At 48.5% G+C, this 20090-nt stretch overlaps 1 protein-coding gene and 1 pseudogene across 3 annotated transcripts; both read left to right on the top strand.

Annotated features, from left to right (window-relative positions):
* Nucleotides 1-1412: 1412 nt before the first annotated feature.
* On the top strand, nt 1413-4055 carry LOC123569052 (V-type proton ATPase subunit G 1-like; annotated as a pseudogene).
* Nucleotides 4056-17056: 13001 nt separating this feature from the next.
* TMEM141 (transmembrane protein 141) lies at nt 17057-18985 on the top strand. 3 transcript variants are annotated; one of them, XR_012424085.1, is made up of 5 exons: nt 17057-17137; nt 17427-17493; nt 17663-17746; nt 17847-18074; nt 18535-18985. XR_012424085.1 is itself a non-coding variant. In XM_045374127.2 (5 exons), the coding sequence occupies exons 1-5, from the start codon at nt 17084-17086 to the stop codon at nt 18585-18587; spliced, it is 366 nt and encodes a 121-aa protein (XP_045230062.2). In that variant the 5' UTR covers nt 17057-17083; the 3' UTR covers nt 18588-18985. The 3 variants fall into 3 exon arrangements, 2 of the variants coding, with proteins under 2 accessions (XP_045230062.2, XP_073872091.1); XM_045374127.2 differs by having other exon boundaries at nt 17967-18074; XM_074015990.1 differs by lacking the exon at nt 17663-17746 and having other exon boundaries at nt 17967-18074.
* The last annotated feature ends 1105 nt before the right edge of the window (nt 18986-20090 follow it).

Below are 20090 nucleotides of genomic sequence, written 5' to 3'. Positions count from 1 at the left end.
ACCTGAACGCCACCACCATGCCAGAGAGGCTGCCTGTAGACCCTCAGATCGTCAGTTCCAGCTGAGCCCTTCTGTCCTTGTCAGCTCAGGTTGCCATCACAGAATACTATAGACAGGGCCACTCAAACAACAGAAATGCATGTTCCCACAGCTCAGGGGGCTGGAAGTCCCAGATCAAGGTGTCTGCAGGTTTGGTCTCTGGTGAGGCCTCTCTCCATGGTTTGCAGACGGCCGCCTTCTGGCTGCTTTGTCCTCACATGTTCTTTCCTCTGCATCACACTCTGGTGTCCCTTCCTCTTATATGGACACCAGTCCTCTTAGATAGGGGCCCACCCTTACAGCCTCATTTTACCCTAATTAACTCCTTAAAGGCCCTGTCTCCAATACACTCACATTGGGGATTAGGATGTGAGTGTCTAAATCTGAGGGGACACAATTCAGTTCATAACACCGTCCTTCAGCCACCCCAGTCGAGGCAACAGACATGGGAGCAAAGAAGCCATCTTGGAGGCAGACAGTGCAGCCTGCACTGAGCCACCCAGCTGCTGGAGTCATGTCTGCCGAGACACAAGGCGGGCGGATCATGAGGTCAGGAGATTGAGACCATCCTGGCTAACATGGTGAAACCCCGTCTCTACTAAAAAATACAAAAAACTAGCTGGGCGAGGTGGCGGGTGCCTGTAGTCCCAGCTACTCGGGAGGCCGAGGCAGGAGAATGGCGTGAACCTGGGAGGCGGAGCTTGCAGTGAGCTGAGATCTGGCCACTGCACTCCAGCCTGGGCAACAGAGCGAGACTCCATCTCAAAAATAAATAAATAAATAAATAAATAAATAAATAAATAAATAAAATAAAGAGTTTGGAATGCAAGAGTTTGGAATGCAAAAGAGGCAAGGGGGCCAGGGCGTGCCTTGCCCTGGTGGTCCTCTTGAACTGTTGTTCCATTTGGTGAAGGGGCTGGTGCCATCATGGATCCTGCCGGGTTATAAACTAGTCCTAGTCAATCTCTTAGTCACTCTGCAGCCGGCAGTGGGTTCCGCCCCTGAAGTTATCTTTTGTTGGAGAGAGAATTCCGGAGGTGCCTGGTCCCTGTCAGAATCCGACCCCTGAAGCCTCTAAGAAAATATATGGCCAGATAAGACAGCACAGTGTGTGCTGAACACGTGTCCAGGTAAATAATTGTGCATAAGGCCTGGGAGTATAGGATGAAGAAGGAAATGGGGTAGGACTCTGAGGCTGTGTTTCAAAATGAGAGGTGTCATACAGGCAGTTTGTCTCAAAGTTGTATCTTGAGACCTGGAGCCAGGAGAGGAAAACATAAAGAAGAAAGAACAGTTTAAAATGCAGTTTGAAGACCCAAGGGGCCTTCAAGATGCTTTAGGCCACTTGCCTTGGTCTCAAAATTGCTGCCACAATGGCCAGTCCATCTCAGGGGATTCAGCAGCTGCTGCAGGCTGAGAAGCAGGACGCTGAGAAGGTGTCTGATGCCTGCAAAAGAAAGAAGTGGAGGTCAAGGTGGATGGGTCATGAGGTCAGAAGATTGAGACCATCCTGGGTAACACAGTGAAACCCTGTCTCTACTAAAATACTAAAAATACAAAAATTAGCCAGGGGTGGTGGTATTGGGGGAAGCCACCCGAATTTTTCGACATAGGTTCTTTCTATTTTCCATAAGTGTTGGGTGGCTGAGAAACAAAGAGAGACCGTAAAAAGAGAGGAATTTTTACTGCTGGGCCACCAGGGGTGACATCACATATTGGTAGGACCCTGATGCCTGCCTGAACCTCAAAACCAGCAAGTTTTTATTAAGGGTTTCAAAAGGGGAGGGGGTGTACAAACAGCAAGTAGGTCCAAAATCACATGCTTCAAAGGGCAAAAAGCAGAACTACTAATAAGGGTCTAACAAAGATCACGTGCTTCTGAGGGAACAGGACAAAAGGCAAAAGCAGAACTACTGATAAGAGTCCAACAAAGATCAGAAGTCAAAGGGCAAAAGCAGAACCACTGATGAGGGTCTATGTTCAGCGGTGCACGTATTGTCTTGATAAATATCTTAAACAACAGAAAACAGGGTTCGAGAGCAGAGAACTGGTCTGATCACAAATTTACCAGAGTGGAGTTTCCCAACCCTAGTAAGCCTGAGGGTATGGCAGGAGACCAGGGCGTATCTCAGTCCTTATCTCAACTGCATAAGACAGACACTCCCAGAGCGGCTGTTTATAGACCTCCCCACAGGAATGCATTCCTTTCCTAGGGTATTAATATTAATATTCTTTGCTAGGAAAAGAATTTAGCAATAGCTCTCCTACTTCCACATCCATTTATAGGCTCTGCAAGAAGAAAAATATGGCTCTTTTTCCCAACCCCGCAGGCAGTCAGACCTTATGGTTGTCTTCCCTTGTTCCCTAAAAATTGCCGTTATTCTGTTCTTTTTCAAGGTGCACTGATTTCATGTTGTTCAAACACACATGTTTTGCAATCAATTTATACAGTTAACACAATTATCACAGTGGTCCTGAGGTGATGTACATCCTCAGCTTACAAATATAACAGGATTAAGAGATTAAAGTAAAGACAGGCATAAGAAATTATAAAAGTATTATTTGGGAACTGATAAATGTCTGTGAAATCTTCACAATTTATTTTCCTCTGCCGTGGCTCTAGTCAGTCCCTGTGTTCGGGGTCCCTGATTTCCCGCAACATGGTGGCACATGCCTGTAGTCCCAGCTACTCAGGAGGCTGAGGCAGAGAAGTGTTTGAACCTGGGAGGTAGAGGTTGCAGTAAATCGAGATCACCACCACTACACTCCAGCCTGGGCCACAGAGCGAGACTCCGTCTCAAAAAAAAAGAGAAAGAACTGGAGGCTGATGCAGGCCAAAGAAGCAGCTCAGGCTGAAATTGAACACTACCACCACCTGCAGAGGGAGAAAGAGTTGAAGGCCAAGGAAGCTGCGGCACTGGGATCCAGGGCACTGGTAGCACCGAAGTGGAGAAGGAGGCCCAGGAAAAGATGACCATCCTCCAGACCTACATTCCTCACAACAGGGATGAAGTCTGGGATAACCTCCTGGCTTTTGTCGGTGACATTTGGCCAGAAATCCTTGAAAACGACCACATAAATGGATACAAGAAGAAAGAAGCACCTGTCCTGTGGGTTGGCATTTTAGATGCCCTCGTGGATTATGAATCTTTAGCACAGCTCTTGTTATATTCTTTTTTTTTTTTTTTTTTTTTTTTTTGAGATGGAGTCTCGCTCTGTCGCCCAGGCTGGAGTGCAGTGGCGTGATCTCCGCTCACTGCAAGCTCCGCCTCCCGGGTTTACGCCATTCTCCTGCCTCAGCCTCCTGAGTAGCTGGGACTACAGGTGCTCACCACCGCGCCTGGCTAGTTTTTTTGTATTTTTTTTTTTAGTAGAGACGGGGTTTCACCATGTTAGCCAGGATGGTCTCGATCTCCTGACCTCGTGATCCACCCATCTCGGTCTCCCAAAGTGCTGAGATTACAGGCTTGAGCCACCGCGCTCGGCCGTTATATTCTTATGGAATGGTGAAGGGGGCCTGCCCCTCCACACCTGTGGGTATTTCTCGCAAGGTGGGGACAAGAGACTGAGAAAAGAAATAAGACACAGAGAAAAACTATAGAGGAAGAAAAGTGGGTCCAGGGGACCAACGCTCAGCAAGTGAGGGCCTGCACCAGCGCTGGTCTCTGAGTTCCTCCGTGTTTATTGATCACTATCTCTATTATCTCGGTGAGGGTAATGTGGCAGGACTACAGAGTAATGGTGGGGAGAGGGTCAGCAGGAAAACATGTGAGCAAAGGAATGTGTCATAAATAAGTTTAAGGAAAGGTGCTGTGCCTGGATGTGCACGTAGGCCAGATTTATGTTTAACTTTACACAAACATCTCAGTGCAGTAAAGTGTAGCAGAGCAGTATCGTCAACAGCATGTCTCACCTCCAGCCATGGGCAGTTTTCTCCTATCTCAGTAAATAGAATGTACGGTCGGGTTTTACACCGAGACATTCCATTCCCAGGGAGGAGCAGGAGACAGATGCCTTCCTCTTATCTCAACTGCAAAGAGGACTTCCTCTTTCACTAATCCTCCTCAACACAGACCCTTTACGGGTGTCGGGCTGGGAGATGGTAAGGTCTTTCCCTTCCCACGAGGCCATATCTCAGGCTGTCTCAGTGTGGGGAAACCTTGGACAATGCCCAGGCTTTCTTGGGCAGAGGTCCCTGCGGTTTTTCACAGTGCATTGTCCCTGGTAATTGAGAATGGAGAATGGCGATGACTTTTACCAAGCATACTGCCTGCAGACACATATTTAACAAAGCACATCCTGCCCAGCCCTAAATCCATTAAACCTTGAGTCAACACAGCACAGGTTCCTGCTAGCACAGGGTTGGGGCTAAGGTTACAGATTAACTGCATTTGCAAGCAGAAGAAGTTTTCTTAGTACAGATCAAAATGGAGTTTCTTATGTCTTCCTTTTTCTACATGGACACCCTAACAGTCTGATCTCACACATTTCAATTTATTACAACAAACAGTGAGAAAAAGAAATTTCCCATTTTATATTACTCATGTTTGAACACACACTAATTTACCAGGGCCTTTAACTAAAGCAAGTGAACATGCTGACTTACTGGTGTCATCTGCATTCATAAAAGCACAAGAACTTCATGCTTTGACTCATGTAAATGTGACGCCCTAACAGTCTGATTTCACACCCTAACAGTCTGATCTCTCCCTCACATTTCCCCCTTTTCTTTTTGACAAAACTGCCATCATGATCAGGGTCTGTTCTCGATGGTCGCTGTCTCTTCGGAGCTGCTGGGTACACCTGTAAACTAACAACAGAGAGAACAGGCACACAAGGATTAATATGAAATTTACGGTAGTGGAACTTCCAAGGGTTTTAGCCCAAGTGACAGGGTTAAGACTTGCGAGGTCATCAGCAAATCCCACAATTGCCTCAGTTCCTGGTACCAAATTTAAATGGGCTTTTGATGCTTTGAAAATTTATTATTTTAATATCACCATTCTGTTCATCTGGGGAGCCGATGGTGCTCGATTGCGGTGTCTCCGTCTCCACAGAGGTGCTCTTCTTTGCATCTCCAATGGGTTCATTGTAGAACTTTAAATGTCTAGCGGGTATCCAAACAGGAAGCTGAATTTCTCCTGGTGAATGAAACACAAGCAAAACCTCTCCACAACGTTACCACCTTCCCTATTTCCCATGTTTTATTTTTGTTGTCTTTCCACCAAATCAGTTTTCCTTCGTGTGGGCTGTTCTTTTTATCAGTAAGATGTTGTTCTGCAGAGGTAGTAGTATGATTTCTATAAATGTTTGAAAATTTTAAAGTAGACAGTGCTAGATTAAGTTGCATCTGAGGAGTGGTATACTCCTTACTGTCTCCCCCTTCTTTTTGTTTAACCAATTGAGTTTTCAGTGTTCTATTAGTTCTTTCAACTATGGCCTGTCATTGGGAATTATAGGGAATTCCTGTTGTATGTGTCATTTTCCACTGATTTTTTTTTTTTTTTTTTTTTTTTTGAGACGGAGTCTCACTCTGTCGCCCAGGCTGGAGTGCAGTGGCCGGATCTCAGCTCACTGCAAGCTCCGCCTCCCAGGTTCATGCCATTCTCCTGCCTCAGCCTCCCGAGTAGCTGGGACTACAGGCGCCCGCCACCTCGCCTGGCTAGTTTTTTTGTACTTTTTGTAGTAGAGATGGGGTTTTACCGTGTTAACCAGGATGGTCTCGATCTCCTGACCTCGTGAGCCGCCCGTCTCGGCCTCCCAAAGTGCTGGGATTACAGGCTTGAGCCACCGCACCTGGCCTATTTTCCACTGATTTAAGAATTTTTGGAATGCTTTACTACAGTATCCTGGCCCATTGTCAGTTTTGATTTTTTCTGGAACTCCCATGACAGCAAAACAAGATAATAAATGTCTTTTAACATGGGAAGTACTTTCTCCTGTCCGGCAGATTGCCCACATGAAATGTGAATAAGGATCTACTGTCACATGGACACATGATAATTTTCCAAATGAAGGTACATGTGTGACATCCGTTTGCCATAATGCATTAGCACACAGACTTCTGGGATTAACTCCTGCCTCCTAAGTGGGCAGGTGTAGGACTTGACACTGGGTGCAATATTGTACAATATTTTTTGCCTGTTTCCATGTGATATTAAATTTATTTTTTATTATTATTTTTTATTTTTTTAATTTTTTAATTTTTTTTGAGACGGAGTCTCGCTCTGTCGCCCAGGCTGGAGTGCAGTGGCCGGATCTCAGCTCACTGCAAGCTCCGCCTCCCAGGTTTACGCCATTCTCCTGCCTCAGCCTCCCGAGTAACTGGGACTACAGGCGCCCACCACCTCACCCGGCTAGTTTTTTGTATTTTTTAGTAGAGACGGGGTTTCACCATGTTAGCCAGGATGGTCTCGATTTCCTGACCTCGTGATCCGCCCGTCTCGGCCTCCCAAAGTGCTGGGATTACAGGCTTGAGCCACTGCGCCTGGCCTTAAATTTATTTTTAAATCCTGTCACATCTACAAGGGTCAAAGCATGAAGTTCTTGTGCTTTTATGAATGCAGATGACACCAGTAAGTCAGCTTGTTCATTTGCTTTAGTTAAAGGCCCTGGTAAATTAGTGTGTGTTCAAACATGAGTAATATAAAATGGGAAATTTCTTTTTCTCACTGTTTGTTGTAATAAACTGAACAGCTGGTTTAACTGACCATCTATGCTATATTTGATTAGGGCTGGCTCAATATCCCTTGTAGCCTGTACTACATATGCAGAATCTGATACAATATTAATAGGCTGATTAAAATCTTGTAACACTGTAATGATGGCAACTGATCCTGCTTTTTAAGCTGAGTGATATTGAGTTTCAGTGGCTCGTTTTTTGGCCCGGTGTAAGTCACTTTTCAATTGCTGGAACCATCAGTAAACACTGTCAGAGCATTTTCTAAAGGTTTATGTCTGGTAATTTTAGGTAAAATCCAAGTAGTTTTAAAAACTGGAAGATTTTTGTTTTTGGGTAATGATTGTCAATAATTCCCACAATATCAGCAAGACCAGTCTGCCATGCACCAGAATTGATAAAGGCTTGTCTAACCTGTTCCTTGTTTAAAGGAACAGTGATTTTGTCTGCGTCACTTCCAGACAGTTAGATTATTCGTAGTCTTGCCCGACCAATTAATGTAGCCGTTTGATCCAAGTACAATGTAAAAGTCTTAATTGTACTGTAAGGAAGGAATGACCACTCCACAAGATCAGTATTTTGAACAGTGGTGCCTGTTGGAGAGTGTGTAGCAGCAAAAACCAAAAGTTGGAGTGGGGCCAAGGGATCTATTCTATTTACTTGTGCTGATTGAATTTTTTCTTCAACTAATTCAATATCTTTTGCTGCCTCTGGGGTTAACATTCTTTTACTATTTAAGTCTGGGTCCCCTCTTAAGATACAGAACACATTTGACATGGTGTAAGTAGGAATGCCTAGAGTTGGCAGAATCTAATTAATATCTCCTAGCAATTTTTGAAAGTCATTTAATGTTTTTAATGTGTCTTTTCTTATTTCTATTTTTTGTGGTTTAATTTTTCTTTTTTCTTTTTTTTTTTGAGGCAGAGTCTCGCTCTGTTGCCCAGACTGGAGTGCAGTGGTGCTATCTCGGCTCACTGCAAGCTCCGCCTCCCGGGTTCATGCCATTCTCCTGCCTCAGCCTCCCAAGTAGCTGGGAATACAGGTACCCGCCACCACTCCCGGCTAATTTTTTGTATTTTTAGTAGAGACGGGGTTTCACCATGTTAGCGAGGATGGTTTTGATCTCTTGACCTCATGATCTGCCCACCTCGGCCTCCCAAAGTGCTGGGATTACAGGTGTGAGCCACCACGCCCAGCCAATTTTCTATTTTCTACTTGTATCCCTAAATAATGAAAAGCAGTAGAGGTCTGAATCTTATTAGATGCTATTGTCAGTACTGCGTTGGCAACCTCTGTTTGCAGAAATGTGTAACAGTCAATCAATTTGTCTCTCATTTCTGTAGCACATAGAATATCATCTACATGCCGGGCACGGTGGCTCAAGCCTGTAATCCCAGCACTTTGGGAGTCCGAGACGGGCAGATCACGAGGTCAGGAGATCGAGACTATCCTGGCTAACACGGTGAAACCTCGTCTCTACTAAAATACAAAAAAATTAGCCAGGCGAGGTGGCAGGCGCCTGTAGTCCCAGCTACTCGGGAGGCTGAGGCAGGAGAATGGCGTGAACCCGGGAGGCGGAGCTTGCAGTGAGCTGAGATCCGGCCACTGCACTCCAGCCTGGGCGACAGAGCGAGACTCCGTCTCAAAAAAAAAAAAAAAAAAAAAAAAAAAAATCATCTACATAATGAATGATATAACAGTCTGAAAACTTGTCTCTAACTGGATGACGAGCTTGAACTATGAAAGTCTGACAAATAGCTGGGCTGTTTAACATACCTGGTAGCTGGTTTCTTATTATTTATGGCTGGTATAGTATAAGCACATTTTTCAAAATCCTGCTTCACCAGAAGAATGGTAAAAAAAAAAAAAAAAAAAAAAAAAAGGCAGTCCTTCCGATCAATTACAATTTTTTTTTGAGACGGAGTCTCGCTCTGTCCCCCGGGCTGGAGTGGCCGGATCTCAGCTCACTGCAAGCTCCGCCTCCTGGGTTTAGCCATTCTCCTGCCTCAGCCTCTTGAGTAACTGGGACTACAGGCACCCGCCACCTCGCCCGGCTAGTTTTTTTTTTTTTTGTATTTTTTAGTAGAGACGGGGTTTCACCATGTTAGCCAGGATGGTCTTGATCTCCTGACCTCGTGATCCACCCGTCTCGGCCTCCCAAAGTGCTGGGATTACAGGCTTGAGCCACCGCTCCCGGCCCCAGATCAATTATAATTAAAGGCCAATCTTTGGGGATCATGGCCCTACAGGGCAACCCGGGTTGGAGACCCCCGTGGGTTGAATTACGGTATTAACAACTCTTCATTCAGTTAGCATGGGCCATCTGCTGGATTTTTTCTGAATTACAAACACAGGAGGATTCCAAGGCGAAAATGAAGGCTCAGTATGTCCCTTTTCTAATTGTTCCTTTGCTAATAAATGTAAAGCCTCCAGTTTTTGTTTTGGTAGCAGCCACTGATTTATCCATACAGGTTTTTCTGTTTTCCAAGTTAATGGAATGGGTTTTGGAGGCTCTACAGTGGCTGCCCCTAAAAAGGATACCCTATTCCCTTTTTTTCCTTGATCTCCCTCAGCCTCAGTTGGGACTTTAATGCCATTTTCACTCTTTCCTAGTCCTTTTTCCGGTACATATCCCATTTTAGTCATGATTTTTTGACTCATGAGGCTGTATAATGGAGCGGGCATAGTGATTTCCACACCCCTTTGTTGTAATAAATCTCGACCCCACAGATTAACAGGAATTGGAGTAGTCATTGGCTGAACAGTACTTTTTTGATTATCTGGCCCTAAACAATGTAAAATCATAGTACTTTGATACACCTCTGAGGCAGTGCCTACACCCACCAAACTTGCAGCCGTCTGTTGTTTTGGTCAGTTTCTTGGCCACTGATCCAAAGCATTGATAGAGACGTCGCCCCAGTGTAGGGTCCAGCCCTGCAGAGCCTGTGGGTTTTCTCTTTGTGTGCAGAGACAAGAGATTGTAGAAAGAGGCCGGGCGCGGTGGCTCACGCCTGTAATCCCAGCACTTTGGGAGGCCGAGGCGGGCGGATCACAAGGTCAGGAGATCGAGACCATGGTGAAGCCTCTTCTCTACTAAAAATACAAAAAAAATTAGCCAGGCGTGGTGGTGGGTGCCTGTAGTCCCAGCTACTCAGGAGGCTGAGGCAGGAGAATGGCATGAACCCGGGAGGCGGAGCTTGCAGTGAGCCAAGATCGCGCCACTGCACTCCAGCCTGGGCAACAGAGCGAGACTCCGTCTCAAAAAAAAAAAAAAAAAAAAAGAGATTGCAGAAAGAAAGACACGAGACTAAGAGAGAGTATGAAAGACAGCTGGGCCCAGGAGGCTACGTTGGAGTCCGGTAGCAGCCTCGAATGCCTGGACACACTGCTATTTATTGTATACAAGGCAAGGGGGCAGGGTAAGGAATGTGAGTCATCTCAAATGATTGATGAGGTCAATCAAGTCACGTGTCCACGTGACAGGGGGCCTTTCCCTTTGTGGTAGCCACAGCAGAGAGCGAGGGCAGCATATGTCAGCCTATCTTCCACGAACTTATCAGAGAGATCAAAGACTGTAATACTTTTGCTAATTCTGCTACTGCTGTCTTCTAAGAACTTAAAAGGGGGAGCCAGGTGTACAGGCGGACCATGAAAGTGGACAAGAAGCGTGACCACTGAAGCACAGCACCACGGGGAGACATTGAAGCCTCCAGATGACTGCGGGCAGGCCTGGCTAATGTCAGGCCGCCCACAAGAGCTGGTGGAGCAGAGAGTTCCCTAACTCCCCCAAGGAAAGGGAGACTCCCTTTACTGGTCTGCTAAGTAACGGTGCTTTCCCAGGCACTGGCTAAACCAAGGTCTGCTAAGTAACAGGTGCCTTCCCAGGCACTGGTGCTACCGCTAGACCAAGGAGCCCTCAAGTGGCCCTGTCTGGACGTGACAGAGGCTCACACTCTCGTCTTCTGGTCACTTCTCACAATGTCCCTTCAGCTCCTAACTCTGTATGGCCTGGTTTTTCGTTGGTTATAATAATAATAAAAAGAATAATACTAAAAACGAATGATTGATAACAACCATATATAATCATCTCTATATCCTATTTCTTTTTCTTTTTTTGAGACGGAGTCTCGCTCTGTCACCCAGGCTGGTGTGCAGTGGCCGGATCTCAGCTCACTGCAAGCTCCGCCTCCCGGGTTCACACCATTCTCCTGCCTCAGCCTCCCGAGTAGCTGGGACTACAGGCGCCGCCACCTTGCCCGGCTAGTTTTTTTGTATTTTTTAGTAGAGACGGGGTTTCACTGTGTTAGCCAGGATGGTGTTGATCTCCTGACCTCATGATCCGCCCGTCTCGGCCTCCCAAAGTGCTGGAATTACAGGCTTGAGCCACCGCACCCAGCCTCTATATCCTATTTCTAATATAACTTTCTCTTATCCTATTTTCTTTATCATATTGGAACAGCTTGTGCCTTCAGTTTCTTGCCTCGGTACCTGGGTGGTTTTTTACCCACACCCCAGTCTCTACTAAACCCTTCAAGCTGTTTTCCTTGAATAATGGCCTTACACACAGGTCTGCTGTCTGAGACCTGACTTGCCCAATATGCAGCTTTTCCCGCCAGATCAGTGCTTCCAAACTCTCCTGTTCTTTTTATTTCACTGTTTCCAACCTTAATATAAGGCAGGAGTAAAAATTGAGCAATCGTGTCTCCTGGACTGGCACTCCAAGGAATTGAGGAGCTAATAACCAACTGAAGTTTGCCTTTGTAGCCTGAATCAACCAGACCAGTATGAATTTGAACTCCCTTTAGATTTAGACTTGATCTTCCTAAGATGAGTCCTGCAGTCCCCTCAGGCAATGGGCCATATACCCCTGTGAGGATTTTTTGTGGGGACTCCCCTGGAAGCAGAGACACTGCTTGCATAGCACATAAATCTACTGCTGCACTGCCGCTTGTGGTGGGGACAATTGTTATATTGTGGTAACTGGCACATTCCCTGAGGCACTTGTGACAGTGGAGGTTGTTGTCCCTGAAAACCCTGAGGAACAAAAGCCTGAATCGGGAATGCCCCAGTTTGTTGCAGGGTCTAAGGCTGGCCCCTCTTCCCGTTTCCCAACAACGGTTACCCATGTCTGTCAAATTTAGAATGACATTGATTAGCCCAATGTTTTCCTTTTCCACATCTTGGACACAGGCCAGGTGGCTCTTTAGTTTTTGCGGTTGTAGTTTGATTTGTTATATTTTGTTTATTTGAGACTGGGCAATTCTTTTTTAAATGACCAATTTGACCACAATTATAACATTTTCCCCCAAATGTTCTAACTTGTCCTCCTAAAGTGACCCCAGTTATTGCTTGAGCCATAAGCATAGCTTTATGCATAGCCCCTCCGGTTCCATCACAGGCTTTGACGTACTCTGAGATTGCATCTGGCCCTGCCGGGACCTTCCCTTTCAATGGCTTAATGGCTGATTGACAATCAGGATTGGCGTTTTCGTACGCCATCAACTCCACTATGACCTTACAGGCATTCTCATTGGCAATTGACTTTTGAGCAACATCTTGGAGTCTTGCCACAAAATCAGGGTAGGGCTCTCTAGAGCCTTGTCTTACTGTATTGAACGAGGGGCAGGCGGTTCCTGGATCTTGGATTTTTTCCCAGGCCCTAAGGCAGATAGCTCTAACTTGCTCAATGGCCTCATTTTGCATTACTGCTTGTTGATTAATAGTGCTCCAGTTTTGACCTGTTCCTAAGAGTTGATCTGCCTCTATGTTAACTGGAGGATTGGCAGCCCTATTTTTTTGGACCTGTTCTTGTGCCCCATCAACCCACCAGGTCTTAAATTATAAAAATTGAGAAGGTGAGAGTGATGATTTGGCCAAAATTTCCCAATCATAAGGAATAAGTCTATTTCCATGAGCAATGGAATCCAACAATGTTCTCATGTAACGGGAGTTGGGTCCATACTGTTTTACGCCCTCTTTCATGTCTTTTAGCATTTTCACAGAAAAAGACTCATATCTGGCATCACCTTGGGGAGGTGCTCCCTCCTGGGCCCCTTTTCCAGGCGGTAAGGACTAATATTACCAGGAACTGCCACGCCTCAATATCTCCTTGTTTTCTTGTCTTTTCAATAATTTTATGTAATGCACCACTCTGTCCACTAGGTGGTGCTGTAGGATTAAGTCTCACAGTGGGCGGCTGCGGCTGTAGCGCCCTGCCCTGGGGTGCTGGAAACCTTCCTGACTGTCCGTATTGATTTTCTGGGGGCGGCCGGTACCGAATTCGGCTGGCGGCCAGTATTGATAGGCTACCGGTGGTTGGGTCTTATTTTCTACTGGCTGATATTCTGGATCCTGTGTCTGGATTGGCATTGCCGGGATAGACTCTATCCTTTTCTATTTGATATTCTCCTGGGGTTTGTACTTGTCTAACCCGCATTTGAGGTTCTAATGTTACCGGCATCTGAAACCGCAGGAGGAGGAGTTGGCCATCGTGGTTTACACTCTGATGGCCCCAATACTTCCGGACCTTTTCTCCCCAATTTTAATGGTTCAGAATATATTACCTCCCGTAATTGAGTGTAGCCAACATTTCGCGTTGACCGAGCCATTACAGACTCTGCTACATATTTACAATGTGAACTTTCCGTTCCGTTCTCGAATTCTGTCCCTGCCTCTCCTTCACAATCTATTACACAGCTTTCAGGGGCATCAGAAACTGAAATGCTATCTTCTCCTGTTTGAAACGGTTCTAAAGCTGCTTTAATAATGGCCCAATCATTCCCTACTGTAAGTGGGATGGATTTTACCTTCCCTATGTGCTTGTTTTAATTCTTTGCCAATTTTTTTTCCCAATCTTTTAAATCTAAAGTTCCTTGTTCCGGAAACCATGGGCAGAATTGTTCTATTGTTTGAAATAGGGTAATTAGATTTTCTGTAGAGGCTCTAACTCCCCCTCTCATTAAGATAATTTTAATGAAGCTGAGATAAGAGGCATATTTACCGTCAGTTTGTCCCATTGTTACCCTGGGTTCTCCGAGCACACAAGCTTACCGCAAGGTTGACCATGGACGTCCTCGGGAACCTCTCGTTGATTTGTCCTCAATGATCACACTGTAGCATATCTTCACCTTAGAGAAGGGAACCCACGATGGGTGCCAGATGAAGAGGATCTGCCCCTCTACACCTGTGGGTATTTCTCACAAGGTGGAGACGAGAGACTGGGAAAAGGAAATAGGACACAGAGACAAAGTATACAGGGGACCGGGGCTCAGCAAGTGAGGGCCTGCACCGGCACTGGTCTCTGAGTTCGTCCGTATTTATTGATCACTATCTCTACTGTCTCAGTGAGGGGGATGTGGCAGGACCACAGGGTAATGGTGGGGAGTGGGTCAGCAGGAAAACATGTGAGCAAAGGAATCTGTGTCATAAATAAGTTTAAGGAAAGGTACTGTGCCTGGATGTGCACGTAGGCCAGATTTAGGTTTGACTTTACACAAACACCTCAGTGCAGTAAAGAGTGGCAGAGCCGTATTGTCGCCAGCATGTCTCACTTCCAGCCATGGGTGATTTTCTCCTATCTCAGTAAATAGAATGTACGGTTGGGCTTTACACCAAGGCATTCCATTCCCAGGGATGAGCGGGAGACAGATGCCTTCCTCTTATCTCAACTGCAAAGAGGCCTTCCTCTTTCACTAATCCTCCGCAGCACAGACCCTTTACGGTGTCGTCGGTGTCGGTGTGTCGGGCTGGGGGACAGTCAGGTCTTTCCCTTCCCATGAGGCCGTATCTCAGACTATCACATGGGGAGAAACCTTGGACAATACCTGGCTTTCCTAGGCAGAGGTCCCTGCGGCCTTCGGCCTTCCGCAGTATATTGTGTCCCTTGGTACTTGAGATTAGAGAGTGGTGATGACTTTTAACAAGCATACTGCCTTCAAGCACTTGTTTAACAAAGCACATCCTGCATAGCCCTAAATCCATTAAACCTTGAGTCAACACAACACGTGTCTCTGCCAGCACAGGGTTGGGGCTAGGGTTACAGATTAACAGCAACTCAAGGCAGAAGAATTTTCCTTAATACAGAACAAAATGGAGTCTCTTATGTCTACCTCTTTCTACATAGACACAGTAACAGTCTGCTCTCTCTTTATTTTCCCCACACCCACGAGGCCATATCTCAGGCTGTCTCAGTGGGGGGAAACCTGGACAATACCCGGGCTTCCCTGTGGCTTTCCACAGTGCGTTGTGTCCCTGGGTAATTGAGAATGGAGAATGGCGATGACTTTTACCAAGCATACTGCCTGCAAACACATTTTTAACAAAGCACACCCTGCACAGCCCTAAATCCCTCATACCTTGAGTCAGTACAGCACATGTTTCTGTGAGCACAGGGTTGGGGCTAAGGTTACAGATTAACAGCATTTTCAAGCAGAAGAATTTTTCTTAGTTCAGATCAAAATGGAGTTTCCTATGTCTTCCTTTTTCTACATAGATACAGTAACAGTCTGATCTCTCTTTCTTTTCCCCATAAATGGCATTAAATTATTTCCATATATTATAGAGTAGGCCCTTCCACTTTCTGGAGAGTAGCAAATCTAGCTTTTTTGTACAGACTTAGAAATTATCTAAAGATTTCAGCTTTTTTTTTTTTTTTTTGGAGACAGAGTCTCACTCTGTCGCCCAGGCTGGAGTGCAGTGGCGCGATCTTGGCTCCCCGCAACCTCTGCCTCCCAGGTTCAAGTGATTCTCCTGTCTCAGCTTCCCGAGTAGCTGGGATTACAGGCGCCTGCCACCACGTCCAGCTAATTTTTGTATTTTTAGTAGAGACGGGGTTTCACCATCTTGGCCAGGCTGGTCTTGAACTCCCGATCTTGTGACCCACCCGCCTCGGCCTCCCAAAGTGCTGGGATTACAGGCATGAGCCACCGCGCCTGGCCAAGATTTCATCTTTTTACCTCATATTTCTTAGGAATTTAATGGTTATATGTTGTCTTTTTTCCTATGCGTTTTGACTCAAGCAACATGTATATCGGTGATGACTTTTTCTTTCTTTAATCTAGTTTTTTTAAAAACGTAATTCTTTGAAGAAAGGAAAGGGTTAAATAATGTTTTTCCCTAACACTTTCTTGAAGGTCAGGGGCTTTATCGATGAAAAAGTAGTAAATAGTTATTCGTAACCTGTGTGAAGCAGCAGCCTGCCTTGAAGTCTTCCGTTCTTGCTAATGGTTACACCAGTGAATACTAGTGGAATTGTTTGGGCTGATTTTAGTTTCTCCTAATCAAAATTACTAGATGATAGAATTCAAGATCTGTACATGTTATTACTTGGTGTATGGATAATTATTTAAAAGTAAAGACTGTCATGCAAAAAAAAAAAAAAAGAAGGAGTTTGAGGCTCAGTTGCTAAGCTGCTGGTTACAGAACCACTTTGCTAAGCAGTAATTTTATTTTATTTTATTTTTTTTGAGACGGAGTCTCGCTCAGTCGCCCAGGCTGGAGTACAGTGGCGCGATCTCGGCTCACTGCAAGCTCCGCCTCCTGGGTTCACACCATTCTCCTGCCTCAGCCTCCCAAGTAGCGGGGACCACAGGCGCCCGCGGCCAGGCCCAGCTAATTTTTTGCATTTTTAGTAGAGACGGGGTTTCATCGTGTTAGCCAGGATGGTCTCGATCTCCTGACCTCGTGATCCGCCCGCCTTGGCCTCCCAAAGTGCTGAGATTACAGGCGTGAGCCACCGCGCCCAGCAACAGTAATTTTATACATCCCCACTCCTTATGGTCGCTTATGAGAGATTCAATACCCGATTCTAGTCCTTAAGCAAAATAACACCGACAATCATTAGCCCTCTGCGAGTGTGGGAACGACGCCAGGCCGGGGGAAGGAGAGCGCGCTCTCAGCCACGCCCCGCCCGGCGCCCGCCTTCGCCCCGCCCAGTCATCGCCGGAGGTCACAGGGCCCAAGCTTCTAGAGGCGTGGCCAGGCCCCAGTCCCCACCCCTCTCCCCTGCGCTCCAGCAGGTTCGACCCATGCTCCGCCCCCAATCCAAGGCCCTGGCCCCTCCGCCTGCACCCCCGCAGGCCCCGCCTCTTAGAATCCGACACCTCCGCCTGCGCAAGCCGGCTCCCAAGTTTTATCTCTCAGGCCCCGCCCCCAGGCCGCGTCTCCCAGGTCCCGCCCCCTCCGCCTGCTGCAGCGCAGGCCCGTCTCCTAGGCCCCGCCCCCTCCGCCTGTTCCACGCCCCCAGATCCTGGCCCCGCCCCTCCGACCGCAACTGCGCAGGCCTGTCCTCTAGGCCACACCCCCAGGGTCCCCGCCCCGCTCCTCCGCCTGCCTCTGCGCAGGCCCGCTCCCCGAGCCCTGCCAAGCATGGTGAACTTGGGCCTGTCCCGGGTGGACGACGCCGTGGCTGCCAGGCACCCGGTGAGAAGGCCGGTCTGGGACGCGGGCCTCAGATCCCAGAGGCTGACCTCAGCGAGGCAGAGGGGCTGGGGCGTGGGGGTGCCCTCGTCGGGGAAGAGTGGCGGAGGCTGGGGGCACTCTCTTGCTAGGGGGCTCAGGGCGTCCGGGTGGGCATAGGGGAGGTGGGACGTGTCCAAGCGCCCAGGGTCTCACTCCTCCACAACCAGGGTGTGCCCAGAGGAGGGACAGGAGAGGCGGTGAAGGAAGAGGGCAGGGGACCGAGCCTTCAGCCCCCGCTCTGCCACCCCAGGGACTCGGGGAGTATGCCGCATGCCAGTCACACGCCTTCATGAAGGGCGTTTTCACCTTCGTCACAGGTAGGCTGCGTCCAGGTGCCCTGCGGCTGGGAGAGAACGCACCCTCCTGCCCCGCCCTGGCTCCCCAGCAGGGGGCGCCAAGTCACCTGCCCGCAGGTGCTGGGGGCCTGGCCAGGTGGGTCCGGGCCAGCCCCGGGTACAGGCTGATGGGGACCTCGGCTTTTTGCAGGCACCGGCGTGGCCTTTGGCTTGCAGATGTTCATTCAGAGGAAGTTTCCATACCCTTTGCAGTGGAGCCTACTAGTGGCCGTGGGTGGGTACTCCAGGGCCCCTGCCTGGTCTCTTTGAGCCGTGGGTTTCTGCTAGCGTTGGGGCTGTGGTTCTGCGTTCCTGACTCTGACATGGACCCCCAGGTCTCCGCTGGAGCCCCACCTGAGCCCACCCACCCCGTCTGTCAGGAAGTAGCCTGTGCCCACTTCTCTTATCCTGAGAAGCACAGAGGCCCCAGCCCCCTTCCATGTCCTGCTCCACAGTTGCAGGCTCTGTGGCCAGCTATGGGGTGACGAGAGTGGAGTCGAAGAAATGCAGCAACCTGTGGCTCTTCCTGGAGACCGGGCAGCTCCCCAAAGACATGAGCACAGGTGAGAGAGCCTGGGGGTTAGCGAGAAGTGAACACCACAGCTCCAGCGCCCAGTGTTTTGGGCAGCCAAGCCTGGGTGCCCCACGTGATAGGCTAGACAGGGTCCCTCCCTCTGGTCCGGTCTCCTCAGCATGTGACTCCCAGATGGGTTGGAGCTGGGGGTGGGCCCAGTAGACAGATCTTGGAGATCTCCCTTTGCAGGGAAAGAATCAAGAGGGGCTGGAGTGCCCCTGAGATGGAGAGGAAGGGCGTGGAGTGAGGGGTGTGGCAAGGCCACCGCAGCCACGTGGGCACCCAAGAGGAGTGAGGCTGGATTGAGAAGCCCTGCATTGGACCCAGGCCTGGCCCCCACTGCCTGTTGTCCTTGTTACAGAACTCAGTTTCTGCCATGATAAAATGGGCACAGTGACGCCACGCCACGACGGATATGGTTCAAGCTTGTCTCTCTCTGCCTCTTACAGATCGGCGAAGCCAGGAGAGTTCCAGCCGGGGCACAGAGGATTGGGGGCAGTAGGAGTCTGGAACACAGCCTTCATGCCCCCCGACCCCAGGCTGACCTTCCCCACACCCTAGGGTACCCCGGTCATATCCTCTATCCGCATGCATGGCCAGGCCTGATAAACCTCTGCAGACAGCCGCTGCCCCAGCCTGGGACCTGCCCAGAAAGTTGGAGCAGAAGGGGCTCTCCTCTAGCTGGTGGTTCTCCTCTAGGGTATCGGGACGGATGGTCTGCACTGCCAGCAGAGAGGGTGTGTCTGGGGGCCACCACCTAGGGGGCACGGGGTAGAAGGGGCTTGTGCACTCTGTCATTCCCTTTCTAGCCCCTGCACCTCCGACAAGTCCAAGGTGCTAGGACTTGTGCTAGCTGGTGCTAGGGGTGTGGGGTTAATAAATGGCTTATCCTTCTCTCCACCCAAGTTTCTACCTGAGCAGGTGAAAAACAAACCAGAAGGGTAAGATGGTGACAGGTCACATGACGCCTTTATTACTCTACAGTTGATATATGAGGATCACATGCAAGTTACATACTGAGGATGTACAAGGAAGTTCCCAACGCTGAACCCCAGAATTAAATGTTCGCACCAGCTCTGTAGGCTGCGTGACACCACCACAGCCTCTCTGTATGGGGGTCTGCCTCTGCAGCACTTGGCATGTAGAGGCAGAGCAAAAGCGGCTAGGCTGGCCAGAGCCTGGCTGCTGGGAGAGGGGGAGCTTGTGGGTCACGCCCACCTGCCTGTCATTCCCCACTCGTCTGTTAGCCGAAGTCACTCCCCAGAGGCAGAGCTAGCCTGTTGTAGCTGTGTCTGTGGAGAAAGAAAGCTTCTGGGTAGGCAAGTCTGCCCACAGCCCGGAGCCCCAAGAGGAAGAAGAGGTGGAGACCAGACAGAACCTCCACAAGTCCATCAGGGTTACAGCTGGCTTCCCCGAAGCACTGAAGGCCCACAGCATGGTCCCTGCTGCCCCAGACCCAGCTCAGCCCCCACGCCTCACCTTGCCAGGCACTGGAAAGGAAGTTTATTGAGTACCTACTTGGCCTTCAAAGTGACAGGAAGCTCAAGGTGACAGTGGCTTCAGCAAGATGGAGCTTTATTTTTCTGTTTTTTTGTGTTGAGACAGAGTCTCACTCTGTCATCCAGGCTGGAACGCAATGGTGCAATCTCAGCTCACTGCAACTTCCACCTCGCCGGTTCAAGCCATTCTCCTGCCTCAGCCTCCCAGGTAGCTGCAATTACAGGCGCCCACCACCACGCCTGGCTAATTTGTATTTATTTATTTATTTATTTTTGAGATGGAGTTTTGTTCTTGTTGCCCAGGCTGGAGTGCAATGGTGCAATCTCGGTTCACCATAACCTCCGCCTCCCAGGTTCAAGCGATTCTTCTGTCTCAGCCTCCCCAGTAGCTGGGATTACAGGTATGCGCCGCCATGCCCAGCTAATTTTGTATTTTTATTTTGTATTTTTATCCATGTTGGTCAGGCTGGTCTCGAACTCCCAACCTCAGGTGATCGCCCGCCTCA

The sequence above is a fragment of the Macaca fascicularis genome, chromosome 15 (genome assembly GCF_037993035.2).
Source record: "Macaca fascicularis isolate 582-1 chromosome 15, T2T-MFA8v1.1".
Taxonomy (NCBI): domain Eukaryota; kingdom Metazoa; phylum Chordata; class Mammalia; order Primates; family Cercopithecidae; genus Macaca; species Macaca fascicularis.
Note: the sequence above shows the minus strand (reverse complement) of the source record. Positions and strands in the feature narration are given on the sequence as shown.

Bases quoted from the DNA above. Each gene is read 5' to 3' on its own strand.
- TMEM141 (XM_045374127.2), top strand. From the start codon at position 17,084: ATGGTGAACTTGGGCCTGTCCCGGGTGGACGACGCCGTGGCTGCCAGG. The intron at 17,138-17,426 runs GTGAGAAGGCCG...CTGCCACCCCAG, and splicing joins CCGTGGCTGCCAGGCACCCG to GGACTCGGGGAGTATGCCGC. The intron at 17,747-17,966 runs GTGGGTACTCCA...CCTGCTCCACAG, and splicing joins GAGCCTACTAGTGGCCGTGG to TTGCAGGCTCTGTGGCCAGC.